This window comes from Eptatretus burgeri, chromosome 4 (genome assembly GCF_056783735.1).
Source record: "Eptatretus burgeri isolate ZD-2024b chromosome 4, Ebu_testis_v1, whole genome shotgun sequence".
NCBI classification, from domain to species: domain Eukaryota; kingdom Metazoa; phylum Chordata; class Myxini; order Myxiniformes; family Myxinidae; genus Eptatretus; species Eptatretus burgeri.
The window spans coordinates 91,799,122-91,820,992 of record NC_140964.1 but is presented as its reverse complement, the minus strand read 5'-3'; the positions used below and the strand labels follow the sequence as shown (position 1 = coordinate 91,820,992).

The 21,871-nt window shown below is 44.7% G+C and overlaps 1 protein-coding gene across 1 annotated transcript in view; it reads left to right on the top strand.

The window, feature by feature from the left end:
• The window catches only part of SMYD4 (SET and MYND domain containing 4), a 111,854-nt gene extending 98,024 nt beyond the window's left edge, over window positions 1–13,830 (top strand). The window contains exons 8-10 of the mRNA XM_085879331.1: window positions 10,657–10,773; window positions 10,897–11,020; window positions 12,936–13,830. Of these exons, the coding sequence (XP_085735457.1) occupies window positions 10,657–10,773; window positions 10,897–11,020; window positions 12,936–13,104 (410 nt within the window). The 3' untranslated portion in view covers window positions 13,105–13,830. The remainder of the gene's footprint in view (window positions 1–10,656; window positions 10,774–10,896; window positions 11,021–12,935) is intronic.
• The last annotated feature ends 8,041 nt before the right edge of the window (window positions 13,831–21,871 follow it).

The following is a 21,871-nucleotide window of genomic DNA, read 5'->3' as shown; positions in this document are numbered from 1 at the left end:
GACAAGAAGCCACTTCGTACATTTCGAGGCAAAGGTTCGCTGTTATCAGCTAAGGTCACACCGCTCCAGACAAAGACATTTATCATCATTTTGGGAAAAAGTCTCTTGGCCAATTCAACTTGTAGCATAAAAGTTACATTTCTAAAACTCCATTTGTTACAATTTAGAATACATTGATATAAATTTTTTCCCCACACCTGCTACCTTAAGACAGAGAAACGTAGGTTCAAATACAATCTGTTTATTCAGTAAAACACAAGACACTTCCGTGCACGGAAGGAAGACCTCAGCCAGCGACATAGTTGCAATCTGAAGACTGAAGGTTACTACATAGCATATTGAGTGCATATATGCAGTTTATCAGATGGAACTTTGTGAACTTCAAATATGCCACATAGATAGGTTTTGGTTTGTTTTGGAATTTGTTTTCAGATTCAAGGAGAGGGGTGTGGGGGGGGGGGTAGGAGAGAGTCATTGTTTTGCCCTGCTGACTGCATGATCACAGGTCAATGTTTCACTAAACAGATAAGATTTAACAAAGATTGTTGATGACTAAAGTAAAGATCATGTGTGTATTTTCTTACTAGTTTTCTCAGCATGTACACTTGGCTTTCTCAGCATGTATGTTTATTAAATCTTTTCTTAAAAGAACTAAACTAAGTTAATTTTCATTCTGCATGATTATAAATTTAATTTTAATAATTCAATTTCCACAGTACCAAAGGAATTAAGTCTCCGTCTCGGATCTCTGGTCAGAGTCCAAGTCTCACATCCATAGAGCAAGACTAGAAGCACCAAGGAGCTGAAGACCTGGAATTTCGTCCTCCCGCACAGGTACCGGCAGCGCCACACCCCATGATCCAATGAATCCATGACTCCCCAGGCTCGACCCAGACGTCTGTTGACCTCTGACTCACAGCCAGCAGAGACATGAATATCACTGCCAAGGTAAGTGAATCTCTCCACGACCTCAACATCCTCACCACAAAGAGGAACAGACTGGACAGCAGCATCCAAGATGTCATTGAAAGTCTGGATCTTAGTTTTGACCCAATAAACCCGTAATCTAGCGGCTCCGACTCCTCATTCAGCACCTCGAGGGCCCCCAAAAGGATATCTAAAGTCTCCGCAAAGATTACTGCATCATTTGCGAAATCAAGGTGAGAGATCTTGACATTCCCAAATGATGCACTGCAGCTTGATCTCTCCGACATCCTCCCCAGAATCCCGTCCATACAAGTGCTTAAAAGTGTGGGGACCAAAACACACCCCAAACGAACTCCAGTAACAACTGAAAATAAGTCAGAGATGGTGCCACCACATCTCACAGCACTCTCAGTACCAGAGTAGAGTTCAGACATCAGATCGATCAGTTTTGGTGGCACCCCACGAAGACCAAGAATCCTCCAGATGGCATCCCGATTCACTGAATCGAATGCTTTACAGAGATCAACATCGGCTGCAAGCAGCCCCTGCTGAAACTCTCGTCTGTGTTCGGTGAGGAATCAAAGAACAAGGATATGGTCAATCGTTGACTTCTTTGGTATAAAATCTGACTGCTCTGGACGCTGGTACTAAAGCAGTTGGTGGCGAACCTGATCAAGAATTATCCGAGCAAAGACCTTGCCCGGCACTGAGAGCAGCATCACTCCTCTGTAGCTGTTGCAGTCTTGGCGATCACCCTTCCCTTTCCAGAGAGGGACAACAAGGCCCCGCTTCCAGTCAGTTGAGATGATGCCTGTGTTCCAGGCAGAGCACAGAACTGCATGCAACGACATGAGTGCAGCATTTCCACCAGCCTTGAGAAGTTCAGCACGGATGCCACAGATCCCTGGAGCTTAACCCCATTTCAACCGGTTCACCGCAGCCTGTCTTTCCACAAACGAAGGTGGACCACAGTTGATTCGAGGGTCAGCAACAGTGATTGTAACACCCCTGACATCCAACTCGACAGCTGGTGGATCAGCCTGGTACAATCACACAAAGTAACCGGTCCAGCGGGCCTTCACTTCGGACTCTTCTGTCAAGAGCCTTCCACCCTTTGCTCTAACTGCAGTACACCGAGGGATGGGTTTGGAGGAACACAATGCACGAATTTCTCTGGAAGCAGGACGAGAATCACTTGACCACAGGTTATGCTCTACCCCTCACAGATTACTCATACAAAGGCCTCCTTGTCCACCCTTAACCCACGTACAGTTTTACGCCTCAGCTCCCTGAAGAGCTCAGCTCTGCCATTCAGCCTGGCCCTGTGACTCTGGTCAATGGTATCCAGTGTCCCTTGAGAGACAAAATTCTTATTCGCCCAATGGTGAGTTCCAAGACATCCGCCAGCAACATCAAGGACGGTGGTCTTGAAGGCACTCCACAACTCTTCAGGATCTTCCACAGCACACAGACCCCCCAAATTTCCACTCAACTTGTTCGCAAACTCCTCAGCTACCCTCTCATCCTTGAGCTTGCCAACATCCAACCGAGGCTGGGATGGTACTATTCTCCTGGATTTAAGGTGCAACTTAAGAGTTGCTACAACAAGCCAGTGGTCAGTATTGAGGATCTGAGTACTCCGGTAGACCCTGAAGTTCTGGATCATCCTCCAGCGACCATTAATGAGCACATGGTCAATCTCCTTTGCCACACCGCCAGCATTGGAATACCAAGTCCAGCGATGAGCTTGTGGGTGCTGAAACCATGAACCGGCCACCTTTAGTCCATGACTGCTTGCAAAGTCAAGGAACTTAGTGCTATTCAGCTTCACAGTTCCAGACCCATGGGGACCAACACACGTCTCATAACCATCCCTGTCAGTTCCAGTTGATGCATTGAAATCCCCCAAGACTAGAAGTGTATCTCACCTGGGGGCACTGATCAACTACAGACTGGAGCGTGGCATATAATTTGTCCTTCACGGTGAGATCACTCACCTCAGTCGGAGCATAAACAGAGACCAGGGAAATGACACCCAAGGAGTGACGAATCCTTCATCTCATAATACGCTCGTTGATTGGTGTTACCTCAATTATCATTGGAGTCAGCTTATTGGACACAGCTACAGCAACTCCTTGGGCATGGTCACCATCAGAGCGACCAGACCAATAGTAGGTGTAATCACCCGCCATGATCTCGCCGCAATCTGGTCTCCGAACCTCAGAGAATGCTGCAATACCGATATCCAAACGTTTGAGCTCAGATGATAACAGAGACAGGTGATCATCCTCTCTTAGGGGTAGGACATTCCACGCACCCACCCAAAGGGACCACCTCAAGTTAACCCAAGGAGACCGCCGTCTGGTGGACGACACCTCAGCACCACTCCGACACACTCTCCCCCAATCTGACTTGGGAATGTTACCCCGTGGTTTCCTCCTATCATCAAAGATTGGGGGTCCTGAAGGCTTCGCCCCAATCCTGTCATCTGGCGAGCTACCCTGTGAAGGGTAGCTACCCTTTCATTATCCCCCGCCGCGTGGCGGAAGGGGGATATTGTTATCACCCGGGTCGTCCGTCCGGCTGTCCGGCTGTACACCCACGGAGTGGGTTTTCCCATTTTTTTATGCTTCGAGAATGTTTTGCAGAATTAAGGGTTTTACGGTGGCCGGAGTGCAAATCCTGCCACCAACCCCTTAATAAGAAGTAACCCAAATGCAGGGGGATACCCACAAACACAGTCGGGCACTAGATATGGATGGTCGATGGCTCACAAGGAGCTCCTCCGCCGTTTGACAGGTTTTGTTTTTAATCCTGCTGGGTGTCCGTATCCAAACACCCTCCTCACCAGGAAACCTGATGGGGGAGACGGTTTAGTCGCCGACAACCCGACCATGGAGCAGGTTAGTACAGGCTTACATGATACCTGTATCAAGTCACAGATCTGATCTGGCCTGACCTGATCTCGCCTGAAGGAGGAAGTTGTAACATTTCAAGAGACCGTTTTTTTTTCTGATAAAGATTACATAATGTTAGGCAATGGAAAGTTTGAAGAAAAATCGTGTTGGTGTTTGGTGAATTAGGATCGACAAACGCAGAAGGAAGCTGGGAGCTTGACGAAAGTTACATGAAGAAGAGTGGGTGGAGCAACATGTAGTTACACGAGGTGTAATGTGAGGTTGAAAGAATAAATTTTTGTGTTAAATTAGGTTGAAGAAAAAATTGTGCAGGTGTATGGTGAATGTGGGTTGACAAAAGTAGATGGTCGAATCGGCAGAAGGAGGAGGAAGAGGAGTCGGTACAGTAAGTCACGTGGTCACATGAGACACAACGTGAGGTAAAAGGCATTTTAAAAAATATTTTCAGACATGAATAGAGATATCTTAACTAAATAGTTCTGTCTTAAATGGAGATTAAAATGTTGTTACCCTCGCCAGAGGAGAGGGTATTGCATTTGGGTCCGTTTGTTACTTGGCGAAATCTTCGATTTTGTCAAGTATGTTGGTCTGTTCCGTTTGTTGGTTTGTTCGTTTGTTTGTTTGTTTGTCCGGTCGTCTACAGCCCAAACGGCTGGACCAATCGTTCTTAAATTTTTACACCTGATAGGCAATCCACCTGAGACGGTCCGCGTCCAAACCCCGTCTTAATCGGACTAAACGTCACGACGTGACGTCACACAACGTGAAAACACATTTTTGGATATAACTCAGTGACCGGTTGACGCCAAATTAAACTTCATTCAAATATCTAAATGATTACGAAATGCACCTTATTACAAATTACGCATAGTTTTCGCAAGCGTATGACATCAAAGTTTTGCCTATTGACGTCATTTTAAAAAAATATTTACGCTCGTGTGCTTGTTATTTACGATAATTGTTATTTGTGATGTCGCGTCATTTTTTTAATGTACGAACAAATATACACCACACATTCTGTGACATTACAGCTTGGACCACCACACGGAAAGGTCAACTAATTCGCCAAGTGTCGTGCAAAGCACGATTTTTCATTATCCCCCGCCGCGTGGCGAAGGGGGATATTGTTATCACCCGGGTCGTCCGTCCGGCTGTCCGTCCGTCCGTCCGTCCAGCTGACTGGGCGTCAACATTTATAGCTGTGAATGCGATAACTCATAAACTGTTCGCCATGTCGATTTGGAATTTGGGTCACACATGTACCACCTGAAAAGGAAGAACCTTATTGATTTTGGGCGTGGCCGGATCCAAGATGGCCGACTGGGGCGGCGTCAACATTTGTAGCTGTGAGTGCGATAACTCATAAACTGCTCGCCATGTCGATTTGAAATTTGGGTCACACATGTACCACCTGAAAAGGAAGAACCCTATTGATTTTGGGCGTGGCCGGATCCAAGATGGCCGACTGGGGCGGCTATCCTGAAAAAAAAAATTTTCGCCATATCGATTTGAAATTTGGGTCACACATGTACCACGTGACCACCATCTGCTTGAGCACCAACGTCCAGAGCAGTGAGGCTTTACACCAAAGAGGTCAACGATTGACCGTATCCTTGCTCTTCGTATCCTCGCCGAACGCAGCCGAGAGTTTCAGCAGGGGCTGCTTGCAGCCTATGTTGATCTCTGTAAAGCGTTCGATTCAGTGAATCGGGATGTCCTCTGGAGGATTCTTGGTCTTCGTGGCGTGCCACCAAAACTGATTGATCCGATGTCTGAACTCTACTCTGGTACTGAGAGTGCTGTGAAGTGTGGTGGTACCATCTCTGACTTATTTCCAGTTGTTACTGGAGTTCGTCATGGGTGTGTACTGGCCCCCACACTTTTCTGCACTTGTATGGACTGGATTTTAGGGAGGATGTCGGAGAGATCAAGCTGCGGTGCATCGTTTGGGAATGTCAAGATCTCGGACCTTGATTTTGCAGATGATGCAGTCATCTTTGCGGAGACTTTGGATATCCTTATGGGGGCCCTCGAGGTGCTGAATGAGGAGTCGGAGCCGCTGGGATTACGGGTTTCTTGGGTCAAAGCTAAGATCCAGGCTTTTGGTGACATATTGGATGCTGCTGTCCTATCTGTGTCTGTTTGTGGTGAGGATGTTGAGGTCGTGGAGAGATTCACTTACCTTCGCAGTGATATTCATGTCTCTGCTGGCTGTGAATCAGAGGTCAATAGTCATCTGGGTCGGGCCTGGAGAGTCATGGATTCACTGGATCATGGGGTGTGGCGCTGCCGGTACCTGTGCGGGAGGACGAAGTCCGAGTCTTCAGGTCCTTGGTGCTTCCAGTCTTGCTCTATGGATGCGAGACTTGGACTCTTTCCAAGGATCTGAGACGGAGACTTAATTCCTTTGGTACCAGGTTTCTTCGGAGAATCCTTGGCCATCGCTGGTCGGATTTTGTGTCCAACGAGCGGTTGCTGAGAGAGACTCGGATGAGATTTGTTACCTGCATAGTCCGTGAGCGTCAGCTGCGGTTGTATGGACATGTGGCTCGTTTTCCTGACGCTGATCCTGCTCACCATATTCTCTCAGCGAGGGAGTCTCATGAGTGGAGGAGGCCAGTGGGCTGACCACGTGCCTCGTGGTTGCAGCAGGTTGACCATCATCTCAAGGAGTTGGGGATGGGCCTGGCATCTGCCTGGGGGATGGCCAGACGGAGGCCCCTGGAGTACCGGCGGAAAGTGGACGCAGCGACGTGCTGTTCTGGCGCATGCTCCCATACCTGACCTGACCTGACATGTACCACCTGAAAAGGAAGAACCCTATTGATTTTGGGCGTGGCCAGATCCAATATGGCCGACTGGGGCGGCCTTCTTGAAAAATATGTTTTTTCACCATATCAATTTGAAATTTGGGTCAGACATATAGCACCTGAAAAGGAAGAACGCTGGTGATTTTGGGCATGGCCGGATCCAAGATGGCCGACTGGGGCGGTTGTCCGGCTGGCTGGCTGGGCGTCAATATTTATGGCGTCAACATTTATAGCTGTGAGTGCGATAACTCATAAACTGTTTGCCATATCGATTTGAAATTAGGGTCACACATGTACCACCTGAAAAGGAACAACGCGATTGACTTTGGGCGTGGCCAGGTCCAAGATGGCCGACTGGGGCAGCCATCTTGAAAAAAAAATTTTTCGCCATATCGATTTGAAATTTGGGTCACACATGTACCACGTGAAAAGGAAGAACCCTATTGATTTTGGGCGTGGCCGGATCCAAGATGACCGACTGGGGCAGTCGTCCGGCTGGCTGGCTCGGCGTCAACATTTATGGCGTCAACATTTATAGCTTTGAGTGCGATAACTCATAAACTGTTCGCCATATCGATTTGAAATTTGGGTCACACATGTATCACCTGAAAAGGAAGAACCCTGTTGATTTTGGGCATGGCCAGATCCAAGATGGCCGACTGGGGCGGCTATCCTGAAAAAAAAAATTTTTCGCCATATCGATTTGACATTTGGGTCACACATGTACCACGTGAAAAGGAAGAACACTATTGATTTTGGGCGTGGCCGGATCCAAGATGGCCGACTGGGGCAGTCGTCCGGCTGGCTGGCTCGGCGTCAACATTTATGGCGTCAACATTTATAGCTGTGAGTGCGATAACTCATAAACTGTTCGCCATATCGATTTGACATTTGGGTCACACATGTACCACCTGAAAAGGAAGAACCCTGTTGATTTTGGGCGTGGCCAGATCCAAGATGGCCGACTGGGGCGGCCATCCTGAAAAAAATTTTTTTCACCATATCGATTTGAAATTTGGGTCACACATGTACCACGTGAAAAGGAAGAACCCTATTGATTTTGGTCATGGCCGGATCCAAGATGGCCGACTGGGGCGGTCGTCCGGCTGGCTGGCTGGGCGTCAACATTTATGGTGTCAATGTTTATAACTGTGAGTGCGAGAACTCATAAACTGTTCGCCGTATCGATTTGAAATTTCCGTCACACATGTACCACCTGAAAAGGAAGAACCCTATTGATTTTGGGCGTGGCCAGATCCAAGATGGCCGACTGGGGCGGCCATCTTGAAAAAAATGTTTTTTGTAATAAATGGAAAACCGCTTCTTTGATTTCAATTTTTTTTCAATGACGGGGGATTCCCCATCTCTGATGGTGTATTTTGTTACTTGGCAAAATCTTCGATTTTGTCAAGTATGTTGGTCTGTTCCGTTTGTTTGTTTGTTTGTTTGTTTGTTTGTTTGTCCGGTCGTCTACAGCCCAAACGGCTGGACCAGTCGTTCTTAAATTTTTACACCTGATAGGCAATCCACCTGAGACGGTAACCGTCCAAACCCCGTCTTAATCGGACTAAACGTCACGACGTGACGTCACACAATGTGAAAACACATTTTTGGACATAATTCAGTGACCGAAAAGGTTGACGCCAAATTAAACTTCATTCAAATATCTAAATGATTACTAAATGCATCTTATTACAAATTCCGCATAGTTTTCACAAGCGTATGACGTCAAAGTTTTGCCTATCGACGTCATTTAAAAAAAATATTTACGCTCGTGTGCAGCCGAAACTACTGAAGCAATCGTTCTCAAATTTTAACACGTGATAGCCAATCTTGCTGAAATAGTCTGGGATCAAATCACGTCATAATCACACTTAATTTCACGACGTTACGTCCTAAAAGGTGAAAACAAGCTTTTGAACATAACTCAGTAACCGGAAGTCATAGCGACTTCCTGTTGATGCCAAAACAAACTTCAATGGAATATCTAAATGTTTTAAAATGCATGTTAGTACAAATTATGCACAGTTTTTGCAAGCGTATGACGTCAAAGTTTTTAGCTGTTGGCGTGATTTTTTTAAAATTGTATTCGTTCTACAGGTCACAATTCTTAACCCATTTGGATGAAATTTTAACAGCTGATAGAAATCCACAGTGCAAAAAGATATGTGACGTTTGGTGATGTTCAAGATCAGGATCTGGATTCTGCATCACTTTATATTATCGCCCATTATAAGCCAATGGGGAATTTTGTGAATTACACATGGCTATTTCTCACAGTTTTGCACTTATTATATTGAAACTTATACTGTCTATTTTTGCATGTAATATTAACATGCGTACAAAGTTTGATCGAAATTGACCCAAGGTTAAGGTCAGGGTCACCAAAAACATGAAAAACGCACATATAAAATACATATTTTTGTTTTACAACATATTTCAAACCTGATAAGGGGATCGTAAAGCTGGTTGAAAAGCAATGTTCCTAGGTATTTTCAAATATTTTCTACGATCAGAATGAAGGCAACAAGCACCGATGATAAGTTGTTGAATGTCACATGGTGGCTTTAAATGAGTTGTGAAAATTTTCAATCTGCTGCCGTTACCATGACAACACGCGCCTGATAATTGTTATTTGTGACATCGCGTCATTTTATTAATGTACGAACAAATAAACACCACACATTCCATGACATTACAGCTTGGACCACCACACGGAAAGGTCAACTAATTCGCCAAGTGTCGTGCTAAGCACGATTTTTCATCTGTCTGTTCCGCACAGAACTTTCGTGTTCTTCTCCGCAACCACTTGTTGGATTGAGATGAAATTTTCACCATTGGTGCAACTACTCGTATGGAATGTTTTAATGATAAGTATGATATCATAAGTCACGTGGTGTGGCAGCCATATTGGAAAAACTTTGGACCTCTATCTCTGAAACCGCACCAAGGAAAAAATTCAAACTTGGCACATAGCAAGTGTACTCCTCATGGGGAATGAGTGTGATTTTTTTTTTATGATGTCATAGGTGCCCTCGTTATGACGTCATAATTGCATATGTAAAACGCCACATTCGATCAGTATGAAAAATTTTCAGGGTCATCTAAGGATAAAATGGTCCACAGAAAGAAAATTAATGACGTCATTGGTCACGTGCTTCAGCAGCCATATTATTTTAACAAAAAATACCTTCAAAAATCTTCTTCTCTGAAGTGGCTGAACAAATTGAGGCAAAACTTTACACATATGACCGCCTGTCCACGAGGAACAAAAGGTTCACACACATATCAAAGGTCACATGGTTTGGCAGCCATATTGGATTTACCCGAAAACCTATCAAAAATACACCACTCAAAGGAAGTCCTGGCGAGGGTTTGCAATCTCTGTTTGCTCTTTTTCTTGTTTCTGATTTGTTAAACTTTACATGTGTTCTATTTGGATAAATTGAAGCTAATTGTGAGAATTGGGAGTTTTAAAACTAGGTTTTTGTACTGTTGGTCTTTCTTTTCTGCACTTGGCTGTTTTCCTGCCGAAGTGGGAGGGGGTTGAGACTCGGGTGTGGGAGTGTCTGTAAAGTTGGACTGGAGAAAAATTGTTTAATGAAAAGGAAGGTAAGTAGAGTTTCAGTTAGATGCATTTCCATATTATGTATGCAAAATCTGCATTATTTGACACCTGTGTCCTGTGCACTCCCCAACCTCACAATCTCTTCTACTCAAAGGCAGAAACTGTGAGAGTAAGAAATATTGGGAGGTAGGGAATTATACCGGACGTAACAGTCAAATTCTGCAGTTTTTACGTAAATAATATGCAAGTACACTGTACTATAACTGTTGCTTTATCATGTGACAGAAACTGTATTTGCTTTCTATTTGCTCAAGTCATAATAGATGTCACAGCAAAAATCCATTCCTTGATGGTGGAGAAAAACAGCAGGGTTTGCTGTTTTGCATTTTGATTCACATTCAAAAGGATTTACCTTCTTGTGTACTCTGAACAGAGGTGGCAATTGGAGTCCTCCTGGATGTCCTACCTGCTGCCAGTCACATAATGTCAGAGGAGCATGAGAAGCTTGGCGAGTTGTACGACTTGTTGGCTCGTGGACACGCCATGCAAGGTACCACTGCAGTTACCTTATTTATGTCCTTCATTTTATCCCTTCTTTTTCCTCATGTACCCTGACCCCTTAACCCTCCCCTCTCCTCCCTTTTCTCTTTTTCATCCTTTCCGTATTTACTAGGGCAATGGAAGGAGGCAGCAAAGTGGGTTCAGAAGAGCCTTGTTGGCGTAAAAAAGCGTTTTGGTGAGAAGAGTCCAGAAGCTGCACAGGAGATGTTCAAACTGGCACAGCTGTTGTTCAATGGGTAAAGAAGCATTGCCTACATATTGTTGTGGTGAACGTGGATGTGAGTAAACACAAGTAGAATTGTGGATAGAAGGTAATTATAAAAGAAGCTATGGTGGAGAGAAAGGGGGCAAAGATGCATGGGTCACTTGAGTTTTAGAGGTCCAATCATGTTGGACCTACACCTGCAGTGCTTTGTTGTTAAATAACATCCCTATGATTAAATAACATCATTGTTTTCAACAACAGAAATTTCCCTTTACATGCAAAGTACAAAGTGATTCATCTGCTCCAATTCACAAACCCATTGTTCTTTTGTCCTGCTGAATAGATGCCATGCAATGCCTCTTTATAAATCTGTGCAATATGGGCATTGTCACTTGATGACCTAATGCTTCTTGATGAACAGTTGTCAAATGTAGTCGAGAATTCGACAGACATCCTGCAGTTGTGTTTTTTTTCAATCGGTCACAAGGGATTGCCTCAAGTGCAAACTAAGTTGTCACAATCATGCGTAATCACAACTATTTTGAACCATCAATTCAGCATGGGATTTCACAAACTTTTTCTGAAAGTTAACAATCCCCTGCTGATACCAATTCACGACCGTTCTTTTGCAGAAACTGATGCCAGAGGTTAGAATTCCTCCTTTTATTGCCATTGCCACGCCCTCAAAACCAGTCACGTAATCGTCCCGGCACAGAAAGCAGGAAACTTGTACACCATAATCAGGAGAGGACTTACTGGGCTGATTAGTACAGAGCCCTCGGGTTGAACCCGCACAATTTTTTTCATGTATATTCACAGAAAGGGCTTTCCTTGCAAGCGAAGATGATTTGTAAATACATTAAACAGACCATCAAATTCGAAGTAACTGTCTTTCTAGATCACATCAGAGTTCAAGTGTTCCTAGACTGATCCCAGCAATGTAAAAACTCTGATAGTACCGAAAAAGTTGCATACTTGTTTAGTTGACAATTCAAGTTGGAACTTTCTTTCCTTACCTTGCTCACTCGCATGCCTCATAACATTGGATTTGATTCTTCATAATTACGACAGGCTGTTTGGTATTGTTATTTTCTTGCTTGCGATCTTTGAGCTTTTCCACGAGCCAGCATGAAATGCAAAGAATTTCCGACAAGCAGGAGATTCTCAACATCATTGACAAATGAATAGTACGCAGCATCACAAGGTTTTTTTTTTTTTTCGAGGGTGTATAAATGAATTCTGTGTCAAAATTGATTCCTGCACTCAGAAGCTCAAAGGAAGGGTTTTGATGATCAAAGTGGATAGAAAGGAAATGTTTGGCAATCGGGGTGTTTTGGAACAGAGTCTGCAGTGAAAATGTGAGGAAGGACAGAGGTTACTGAATGTAGTAAATAAGAAAATGTGGCTGGGAGTGATTCTTTCACATACTAATTGCAGAAGAAAGAGTTTCCTTGAGACCTTAATGTTCCATTTAAACTACTTCCCTATTCCAAAAGGTAGCTTTTCCTTTTCCTTTTGAGTTTTTTGTTTTTATTTTTAGAAATAACTACATTCTCCTCATTCTGCTTGTGCTGCATTTGAATCCACATGGTTTTGCATCTCACTGAATGACATCAAAGGATGAGAGCAGCATTCTCAGTGAATGCAATCTATCAGGCATATGTACTTGTTAACCTTGAAGAAGCAGAAAACGCAAGGTTGATGATTCTGTCTGTAAAATAATATATCCACCTCCAATATACATGATATCCTTGCAATTTTTCTGCCTTAAGGCTCGACTGACTCTTGATTACAAAGGACTCCCCTCCCTCCAGTTGTTTAATTACACCCGATTTGTTTGCTCAGCTCACACTTTCACACACTCAGACACTCACACACTTGCTCACATGCACACAAAAAGAAAATCATTCTCCTATGATTGAGAATTGCACTGTTTGTCATGGCAGACGGTGTGTGGTTGAATCTGTGCCTGTGGTGGATGAGGCACTTGTCCTGCTGAACAACAGTTTTGGGTGTGACCATTTTCTCGTCGCAGAGCTACAGCAAATGCGAGCCTGCCTTCAACAGGTGCAGGACTCTGTACGCTTACTTTCGATCGAGTCAGCACCATGTTGAACTTGACATATTTGCTGTGCACCCTAATGCTGGTCAATGAGGGCTCGCACCTTGAATTTCAGCAAACTCTTCATGCTCCTTGGCGAGATTCGATTTTTTTTTTTCCTCGAAAAATAATGTCGATTAATCCTGAGGAATTCGGATCTGATGAAAACTGCTGTCTGTCAGTGCTTAAAGATAGTTTCATCATACCATCATTTTTTCAGAAGGCTTGTTAGGTTTGTGGAGAATGCACCTTTAGCCTGGTTCCCCTGACCAAATTCCATATTTCCTGCATGGGTTGAGCATGGGTTTCCTGCTTTGCCTTGCTTTGGTGCCTTCCTGGTTTGTAACTGCTGTGGCAGCTGTTGAATGGTGAGCCTCTAGTGGGAGATTAGATTTGACTTGCATGTTGAAATCTGCTTTGTTTTGAGTAACTGTAGGAAAAAGAAAACTCACTGTTAAATATTAATGTTAAATATTAAAATAAACTCACTTCCCCCACAAACCACAGCACACATTGTGCAAAATGCTAATCTATCCTTCAAAATGAATGACTCATTTTTTGGAGGTTGTGGTTGTGCAGTCACTGATAAAGGTATTTTTTTAATATTAAACTGACATCTTTCAAGGACTTCACTTTTCTGTTTTTGCTAACTCATATTTTATATCTTGGTCTCTCTGATCCCTTTTTCACCCTCTGTGCATTTCTCAGTAAACTCCCCCACTCGCTGTACGTTTTCCTAACGTCTGGTACTGTGTTTTCTTACAGGCACTGACAATTATCTGTTATCTCTGCAATCAGCCATCTGTTTGGAATGCCAAGTATATTAACAGGGTGGGGTGCGTTGGAATGATTAAAAGTAAATATCCCGTTGTGAAAGAAGTTCAAGAGTTATATTTCGGAGAGGGAGAGAGAGGGGAGAGGGAGAGAGAGGGGAGAGGGGGAGAGAGGGAGAGAGAGAGAGAGAGGGAGAGAGAGAGAGAGAGAGAGAGAGAGAGAGAGAGAGAGAGAGAGAGAGAAAGAGAAAGAGAAAGAGAAAGAGAAAGAGAAAGAGAAAGAGAAAGAGAAAGAGAAAAAAAAATAATCCAGCAAACCGAAGTCTTTCAAGATGACTCTTATTCCTCTTTTCTACCGTTTGTGAAGTTGCCTTCCAGAAGCAGCTAAATAGTTCTCTTCCTTCCATGGCTTCAAGCAGATGGTGCACCACCATCCCATGTCATCAGCCATCCTTTCCCCATGATTTCTTCTACCCCCATTAACCATACTTCACTTGGCCTTCTTACTTGCAGGTTACTGTTTCCTCCAATCCTCTTTCTCCTCTTTTTCCTGTTCATTATTTCCCTTGCTTGTTGTGTTTAACTCTAGTTCCACTGTCCCCACTGTCAATACATTGTCTTTTTACCCCTCTGTCACTATGCTCTTCCATGAGTCTAGATCATGTATATTAATAACACAATGCTCATGCAATGCAAATTGAAATTGGGAGAAAAAGTGAAGTTTTGCAAATGGGGACACCTTTTGTAGATTTTAACAGAAAACGTTGGTGCTAATGTGATGAAATCTTTAATTAAATAGTTGTTTTTTTTAAGTGTCCTGCTGTCTTTGCCTTTCTTTTCTCTAACTCTTCCTTGAACTTGTGGCCAAGCAAGCACAGCATCTGAATCCCAATGTGGCTTATCTGTTCTTTGAAAAATAATTTGAAGACCTTCAATGATATCTCCCTGAAATTTTACTTTACCATCACTACGTGTCATTACTCGTTTGTCACTGACCTCTCCGTTGTGTCTATGTATACACCTCTTCACCTGCAATAGCAACGCAGGTTGTCACAGCTATCTATTACTACACCCATGAAACACATTGCCTGCAGGAGTTTGACAAGATTACCAGCAGTAGAATTGTCTGCACCTAGATATAATCTACACTAGTATGGTATAACCTCCCACCCCCCACCCCTCCCTCCTCGACTCAATGGGCACTTCACAAGGAATCTTTGCCATAGTGATCATCCCTGCTGCATTGAGTTTTGCTGAATATGTTTGTGTTTCCATTTAAATTTACTCTGCATTATCTTTATTCCATCCAAGTGTGAAAGGGCAAAAATGAAAATAAAATATTATCTCCCATGAATGTTGGGTCTGCATGCACTGCAAAGAGGGAGTTTTAATCTTGTGACATCATCAAGGGAAGTGGTGGAGGAAGAGAGCAGCAAGTAAGTGATGGTTTCTTTTTTGTTTCTCACACACGGATTCTAATCTGATACCACTTTGAAACCATTGCCATGTTTATACCACATAGTGATTGAGCGAAATCTCACTTGCATTAATTGCAAAAGGCTATTGTTAAGTTTTAGTTTGAAACCATGTCAAATCTTTCTTAGCTCATTGTACCAGTCTTTCTTTTTTTTAAACACCATGATTGTTTCAAATTACTGTTTAGCACTTTTCCATTTTAGATACTAATGGTGTCATCACACACAAAAGGGATCAGATTTTTTTCACTATAATAATTTGAGTTCCCTTACATGGAACATCAATGCAGGAGAATGCCATTAGGCCCATCAACCTTATGCAGTGTTTGCCAACACATGGTTGTCCATGCCAATCTTGTTAAAATGCTGTCATCAGGGAAACAGCACATATCATTTTTAAGTCTTTTGTATGACTCAACCAGGGTTCGTACCACTGACCTCTTAGACTCAGAGTGAACACTCTAACCATTACACCACCAAGTTTGGTGGTTAGAATTAATATATAAGGTCCAACATGATGGTGTCGTGGTGACCCTTTGACCAACATGACCTTTGAGCGGTTTCGCCTGGATTTGATTTCTGACTCATCTATAAATTGTTCCATTGTTGCTTCACAGGCAGAGCATTGCATCACAACATGAGCCATCCTTTGCATGGACATTATGCCGGATGTCCCATCTGCTAGCATTAATTGGTAAACATTAAAGGTCCCTTGGTGCCTTTTGCGAAGAGTAAGTGAGTTATCGTGGGCACCCTGAACAAATTATAAATTCCTGCCACCTTCAGTCAAACATCAGGCCTGGCCAGCCAGTTTGTGAAGGATTTGAGCAAAATCTTTCCCTGGCCGATCTCACAAGGTGGGAATAATTGTGAATGTAAAATAATTAATATGCAAAAAATTGATTGAATGCTTTGTGTTTGCCTGTTAATTGTGTTCTTTTCTGAGCACTGGCTAATTTTGGAACTTCAGTTTCAAATCTCATATATGATGGTCACAAGTTCAGTTCTATTTCTGAATCTAATTAATGCACAAGGTCATCCATAGAAACTAACAATGGTTAGAAAACGGTAGAAATAGGTCAAGGTCAAGAAGGTAGAAATAAATCAGTGCACTTCAGTGTAAATGTCAATATAAAGTGTATAAGAGACAGATGAGTCGTTTTTTTTTTTGAAGCCCCAGAGAATGACTGGTCCCAAGGTGCTGCTTTGTGGAAAGGCAGTTTCCCTCAGATGTGCAGAGTATTTTGTTCTTCATAAAGAACATCACATTACTTGTCTGCATGGCCTGTCTGCCAACCTCATCAGCTTTTGCCTGTATAATACAATAAGTATGATACTGTTTGTTCATGCGTTAAGTTTATCCTTCCCAATAAAAGGGAGATGAAGGTGCATTGTGGGTGGAAGGAGGAGGACTTTTTTCTGCTTCCTCATTTCCACACATTCCATGGGCAGGCTCACATACATTGCATCACCGAAGCATAGTCAGTCATACACCATGCAACTTTGAGTATTTAGTTGTCAGTTGGTATGCATAGCTTATGGACTTTTCGACTTCCAGAATGATCAAATTAATTTCTGGGATATTTTCAACTTTTAAAAGGAACGGGTCAAAGGGATGCTTCAATTTTGAGATTTACATTGGTGTAACACACACACACACACACACACACACACACACACACACACACACACACACACACACACACACACACACACACACACCGACCTGCCAATTTATGAGTATGTATATTTTCATGCAGGGGCACAACTGGAATTTTCTCAGTGGTGTCGGGTCCCACATTGCTTGACAAGCAACAAAATAATGGTAATTTAAAAGGACTGTGGGGCAGACTGTATTATGGACAACATGGAAGGCCACCTGCCTCTCTTTAGGTTTTGCAAGTTCTAGGTGTGTGTGCGTGCACACGTGCTATCGCTCGAGTGAGAGAAAAGATGATCAGCACAATCATTTCTTCAGCACACACTTGCACATGGACATTGACGGGACAAGTCCTGTTGTAAGTAGGAAGGCACATCAAAATTTTATCAGCCAATGCTTTTTTCTATGATCGAAATGTGTTGGTGTGATCAAACGTTTAACTGTGAGTGTCCCTTTGGCTTAACTTTTAAAATATCGATGCATTCTAATTGTAAGATTAAACACCTTGCCTATTATGCAATATACAGGGTGAGTCAGAAGTTGCGCCCGATTTCTGTCAGTTGATTGTTTGCCATTTGTATTACAGTGTACAAGAAGGTAGAAATAAATGAATGACATGTTTATCTAACCATTTATTCAAGAAAAAATTATTACGGAACTGAACCAAGCTGTTTTACTTGCAATTTTCAAAGTGCCCTCCCTCGTGATCGATGCACAATTGCAGCCGAGCAGGCACAGAGCGGCACACACGTCTGCAGAGTTCGATATCAATTTCCTCAAACTTTGCAGTGAGTTGAACCTTCAATTCCTGAATGGTACGAGGCTTTTCACGATAAACAAGGTCTTTCATGAGCCCCCAAAGAAAGAAGTCTGGAGGTGTAAGGTCTGGGGAGCGTGCCGGCCACTCGATCGGACCACGGTGGCCGATCCACTTTCTGGGAAAGTTTTCATCAAGCCACTGACGAACATAACGTCCATAATGAGGTGGAGCTCCATCATGCTGGAAATAACAGTCCTGATCTTGTACTCTGGGCCAAAAGAAGGTTTGCAGCATATCCAGATAAATTTCTGCAGTGACAGATCCCTCAAAGAAAAAGGGTCCAATTATCCCTAATGGAGATATGGTTATTCACAGCCCAGTAGACACAATTGTGTCTGTTAATTGTGCCATTAAGCTTAAAACATGCCTCATCTGACCACCAGATGTTGTCTTGCATTGTGTCCTCTTTGTGAAGTTTAGCTAAGAACTCTTCGCAAAATTGAAGACGGCGGTCGTCATCTCCATCATGAATGGCATGCAATAAGCGTGAAATGTAAGCTATCCATTTTTTCTGGTGAAGTATACGGATAACACTTGATTGGCTCACTTCCAACTCTGCAGATAAACGGCGAGTTGACTTTTGCGGACTTTGTTCCAGTCTTCCGATGGCTTCTTCAGCCTTAGCAACATTAGTTGCCGTTTTCGGACGACCGGACTTCTTTGCAGTGGCTACTGACCCTGTTGCTTCAAATTTCTCGACAATCAATCGTATGTTTCTTCCCTGAGGTGGGTAAATATCGAATTCCTGTGCCAAACGGCATGCCGCCATCGTTGGTTGTTCATTACATTTGTAGTAATGTTTCACGGCCACAATGCGTTGATTCATTGAAAGGTAATTCATGGTTCAATTTGGTGCAAATTCAGTAACTTTCCAAACTCGCAGCAATAGCCTGCAAAACAAAATCAAAAATAAATAAATGACAAAAATTAATAATCTGCATGACAATTATTAACAACCTGACTTCCCAGAAAGAATCTGACAGCCGAAAAAACAGAAATCGGGCGCTACTTTTGACTCACCCTGTGTGTGTGTGTGTGCGTGTGTGTGTGTGTGTGTGTGCGTGTGTGTGTGTGTGTGTGTGTGTGTGTGTGTGTGTGTGTGTGTGTGTGTGTGTGTGTGTGTGTGTGTGTGTGTGTGTGTGTGTATATATATATATATATATATATATATATATATATATATATATATATATATATATATATATATATATATATATATATATATATATAGTTCTGGTCGCGCCCGCCGGCGTGCGATCGGTCGCGTAACTGTAACTCCAATCGCAACCGCGTCGCCCACCGGACAGACAATTCAGTCGTGATCTTCCTGGAACTACCGCCAGGAACCAGTCACGGGTGGGGGTTTAACCTCACCACAGCCCAGTCCGCATTCTACCCGCGCAAAATAGGGTGAATCGCCGAATGTCGATATACTTAAGTACCCGCGCGGGTAACCTACCGAGGGGATGCACCACGCCGCAGGTCGGCCTGGGACACGAGCCGCTTAAGCAGTCCGTTTCGTACGACAGTGATAACTGAGCGGTGTTGTCGCCGACCTCAACGGATCCGATTCTCTTTACCGGGCGTTAAAAACCCACTACTCATTCAACGATGCAAGATGGCTTTTCAAAAGGGAAATAGGACATGACGAACGGAGTACATTGCACACAAGGACATTTATTCACTATACAGCACAACACAAGCAAGGGCGGTCATGCAATATACAAGTAACAAATAGAATGCAAAAGAAATACGACCGACAATAATTATTATTTTCAAGCACAGTCACTTAAACAGTAGTTACTTAACAGGACACGGCGCCACAGCATGCATACAAAACAAAAGGAAAGACCTCCCCATAGGCAGGGAGGAAGACGGGGTCCGGGGACCTTTATAACGTAGGCCTTGGCTGACCGAATGGGCCCACGAGACCATGCAGGTTACCTGCCCCCCCTTAGTGGTCGTCGAGTCGTGACGTCCCACTCCCCCGACAGCTAGCGTGGACGCGCCTGGCTTACGGGCCTCCCGCGTGGCTGGCGAACTCTCTCCGGCACTCCTCGTCTGGATGGGCAGGTCCACATCACACAGCTGGCAGAGCTGCACCTTCCGTCCGCATCCCGATGCACGGGCCCTCCACCGGACCCCTACCACAGGAACAGCTGAACCACCCTAGGAGCGCTGAACCACATGAAGCACGAGCACCGGACCACCAAAGGCAGGCGAGTGTACCACGAGCCGGAAGAAGCAGCAGGGCATGGACCACCCGGAGACAGGGGAAGAAAGTCGTGAACCACAGGGAGATCTCTCCGAGAGCCACGAGCCTCGCGTACAGGCCGCCCTTTATAGCGTGGGGCTCCGCCCTTCATAGAGTGGGCTCCGCCCTTCGCTCCACCCCATTTTCGGCTCCACCTCCCTTCAAGGCGTTTCGAGAAGCCTCGCAAAAAGGGGCGTGCCCTCTCGCCCCCTCCCCGCGCACCGTGCGGGGGACGGGGGAAGTCGGTTTTGGCTCAGGTCTAAGGAATTGTTCCCCCAAAAAGAGGCCCGCACCTTTTCTCACCTTTGACCCCCGGCTAGGATCGCACTTCCCCCACACCAAGCGCGGGGAAAATAGGCGGGAAAATCAGGCGGGAGAAGCCGTGCGCCATCGGAGATCCTTCTTGCTTCCCTCCTCGCGTTCTCGGATGGGTTCCGACACGGAAAGGGGGGTTGTAGCTTGGTCCGTGGAGGATGGCGTTCGCAAGCGGGCGTAGTGGTGAAGATGGTGGTGGTTGTAATGGTGATTGTAGCGTGGTTGGCGTTGTGGCGTAGTTGGTGGTGGCGGTTGTTGGCATGGAGGTTTGTTGCAGTGGTGGTTCAAAATAACGATAGATAAAAAACACTATCTCAAAGGGTCACAGCTCGGTGAACACGAATAAATCCCATTAAACAACGGTGGGGAAATCTAACTGAACACAGACTTACCAGGATAACTGATCGAAGGAACCTATATGGTGCTCTGCGAATTTCCACAGCCGTAACATTACCCCCTCCCCTTTTTACAGACTCGTCCCGAGTTGTCAAATTTTCGTGTGCCATCATGTGTAGTTCTCCCCTAATACGTTTTACCTTCGGATCCCTGAGTGCGACATTCAGGGTATTCATGTGCCAAAAATAAATAACCTACGGGCTGAGTAACTAACTTAACAAACCCACTCATAGACGACTTAAATAAATTGCCGGCGCTAAGACAAACATGCCGGGGGCGCAACTCATTTACATTTTACACCTTAACCTTATAAATTTACACTACACCATGGCCCAGGATCTATGGACTCGAGGAAAAAGCAGGGAGCCAGCCAAGCTGCTCACACACAGTGTCTGAATCATGATACCATGCAGGTGACGGAATGCGGCCGGCTACCCACACGCAGTCCAAGGCCTCCCCCTTTTTAAATGAGCGCAGTGAACACAAGCGGTGCACGGGCTGCACAAATGCAGTCTCCGGGTGCGGCTGCCTACAGGGCAGTCCCTGCGGTACGCGGATAGTGTTGGCTCAAGCAAGACAGCAATGAACGGTGGATGGATGGATGGATGGATGGATGGATGCAACAAACAATGGTGCACGGGCCGCCAGTGCAGTCCCGTGTTGCAGCTGCCATCAGGGCAGTCGCTGCAATTTGCACGATGATCCTGGCGCACATGGTAATGAACAAGGGGGGGGGATGCAAAACAGAACGGGGGCTGGTGGGCATGGGCCAAGGCAAAGGCAGGCAGACCAGGCATGGCATGGCACAACAAGGCCGTTGTAACAAAAACATCCGGCAGATGAAGCGGCCGGCACAGGCCTTGCAGTAAAAAAAAAACAGCCAGCAGATGAAGTGGCCGGCACAGGCCTTGCAGTAAAACAGCCAGCAGACGAAGTTGGCCAGCCTTTTGCCTGGAAATGGAGGTTGGTGGAGGGAGTGCGGTGGTGCTGGCCACTCGGAAGGCAGGCTCGGACCTACCCTACTGTCTCCCTCCCAACTTATCGCCTTTGCCTGTCTCTGTCCATACCCACCCCCTTAATTTGTCAAA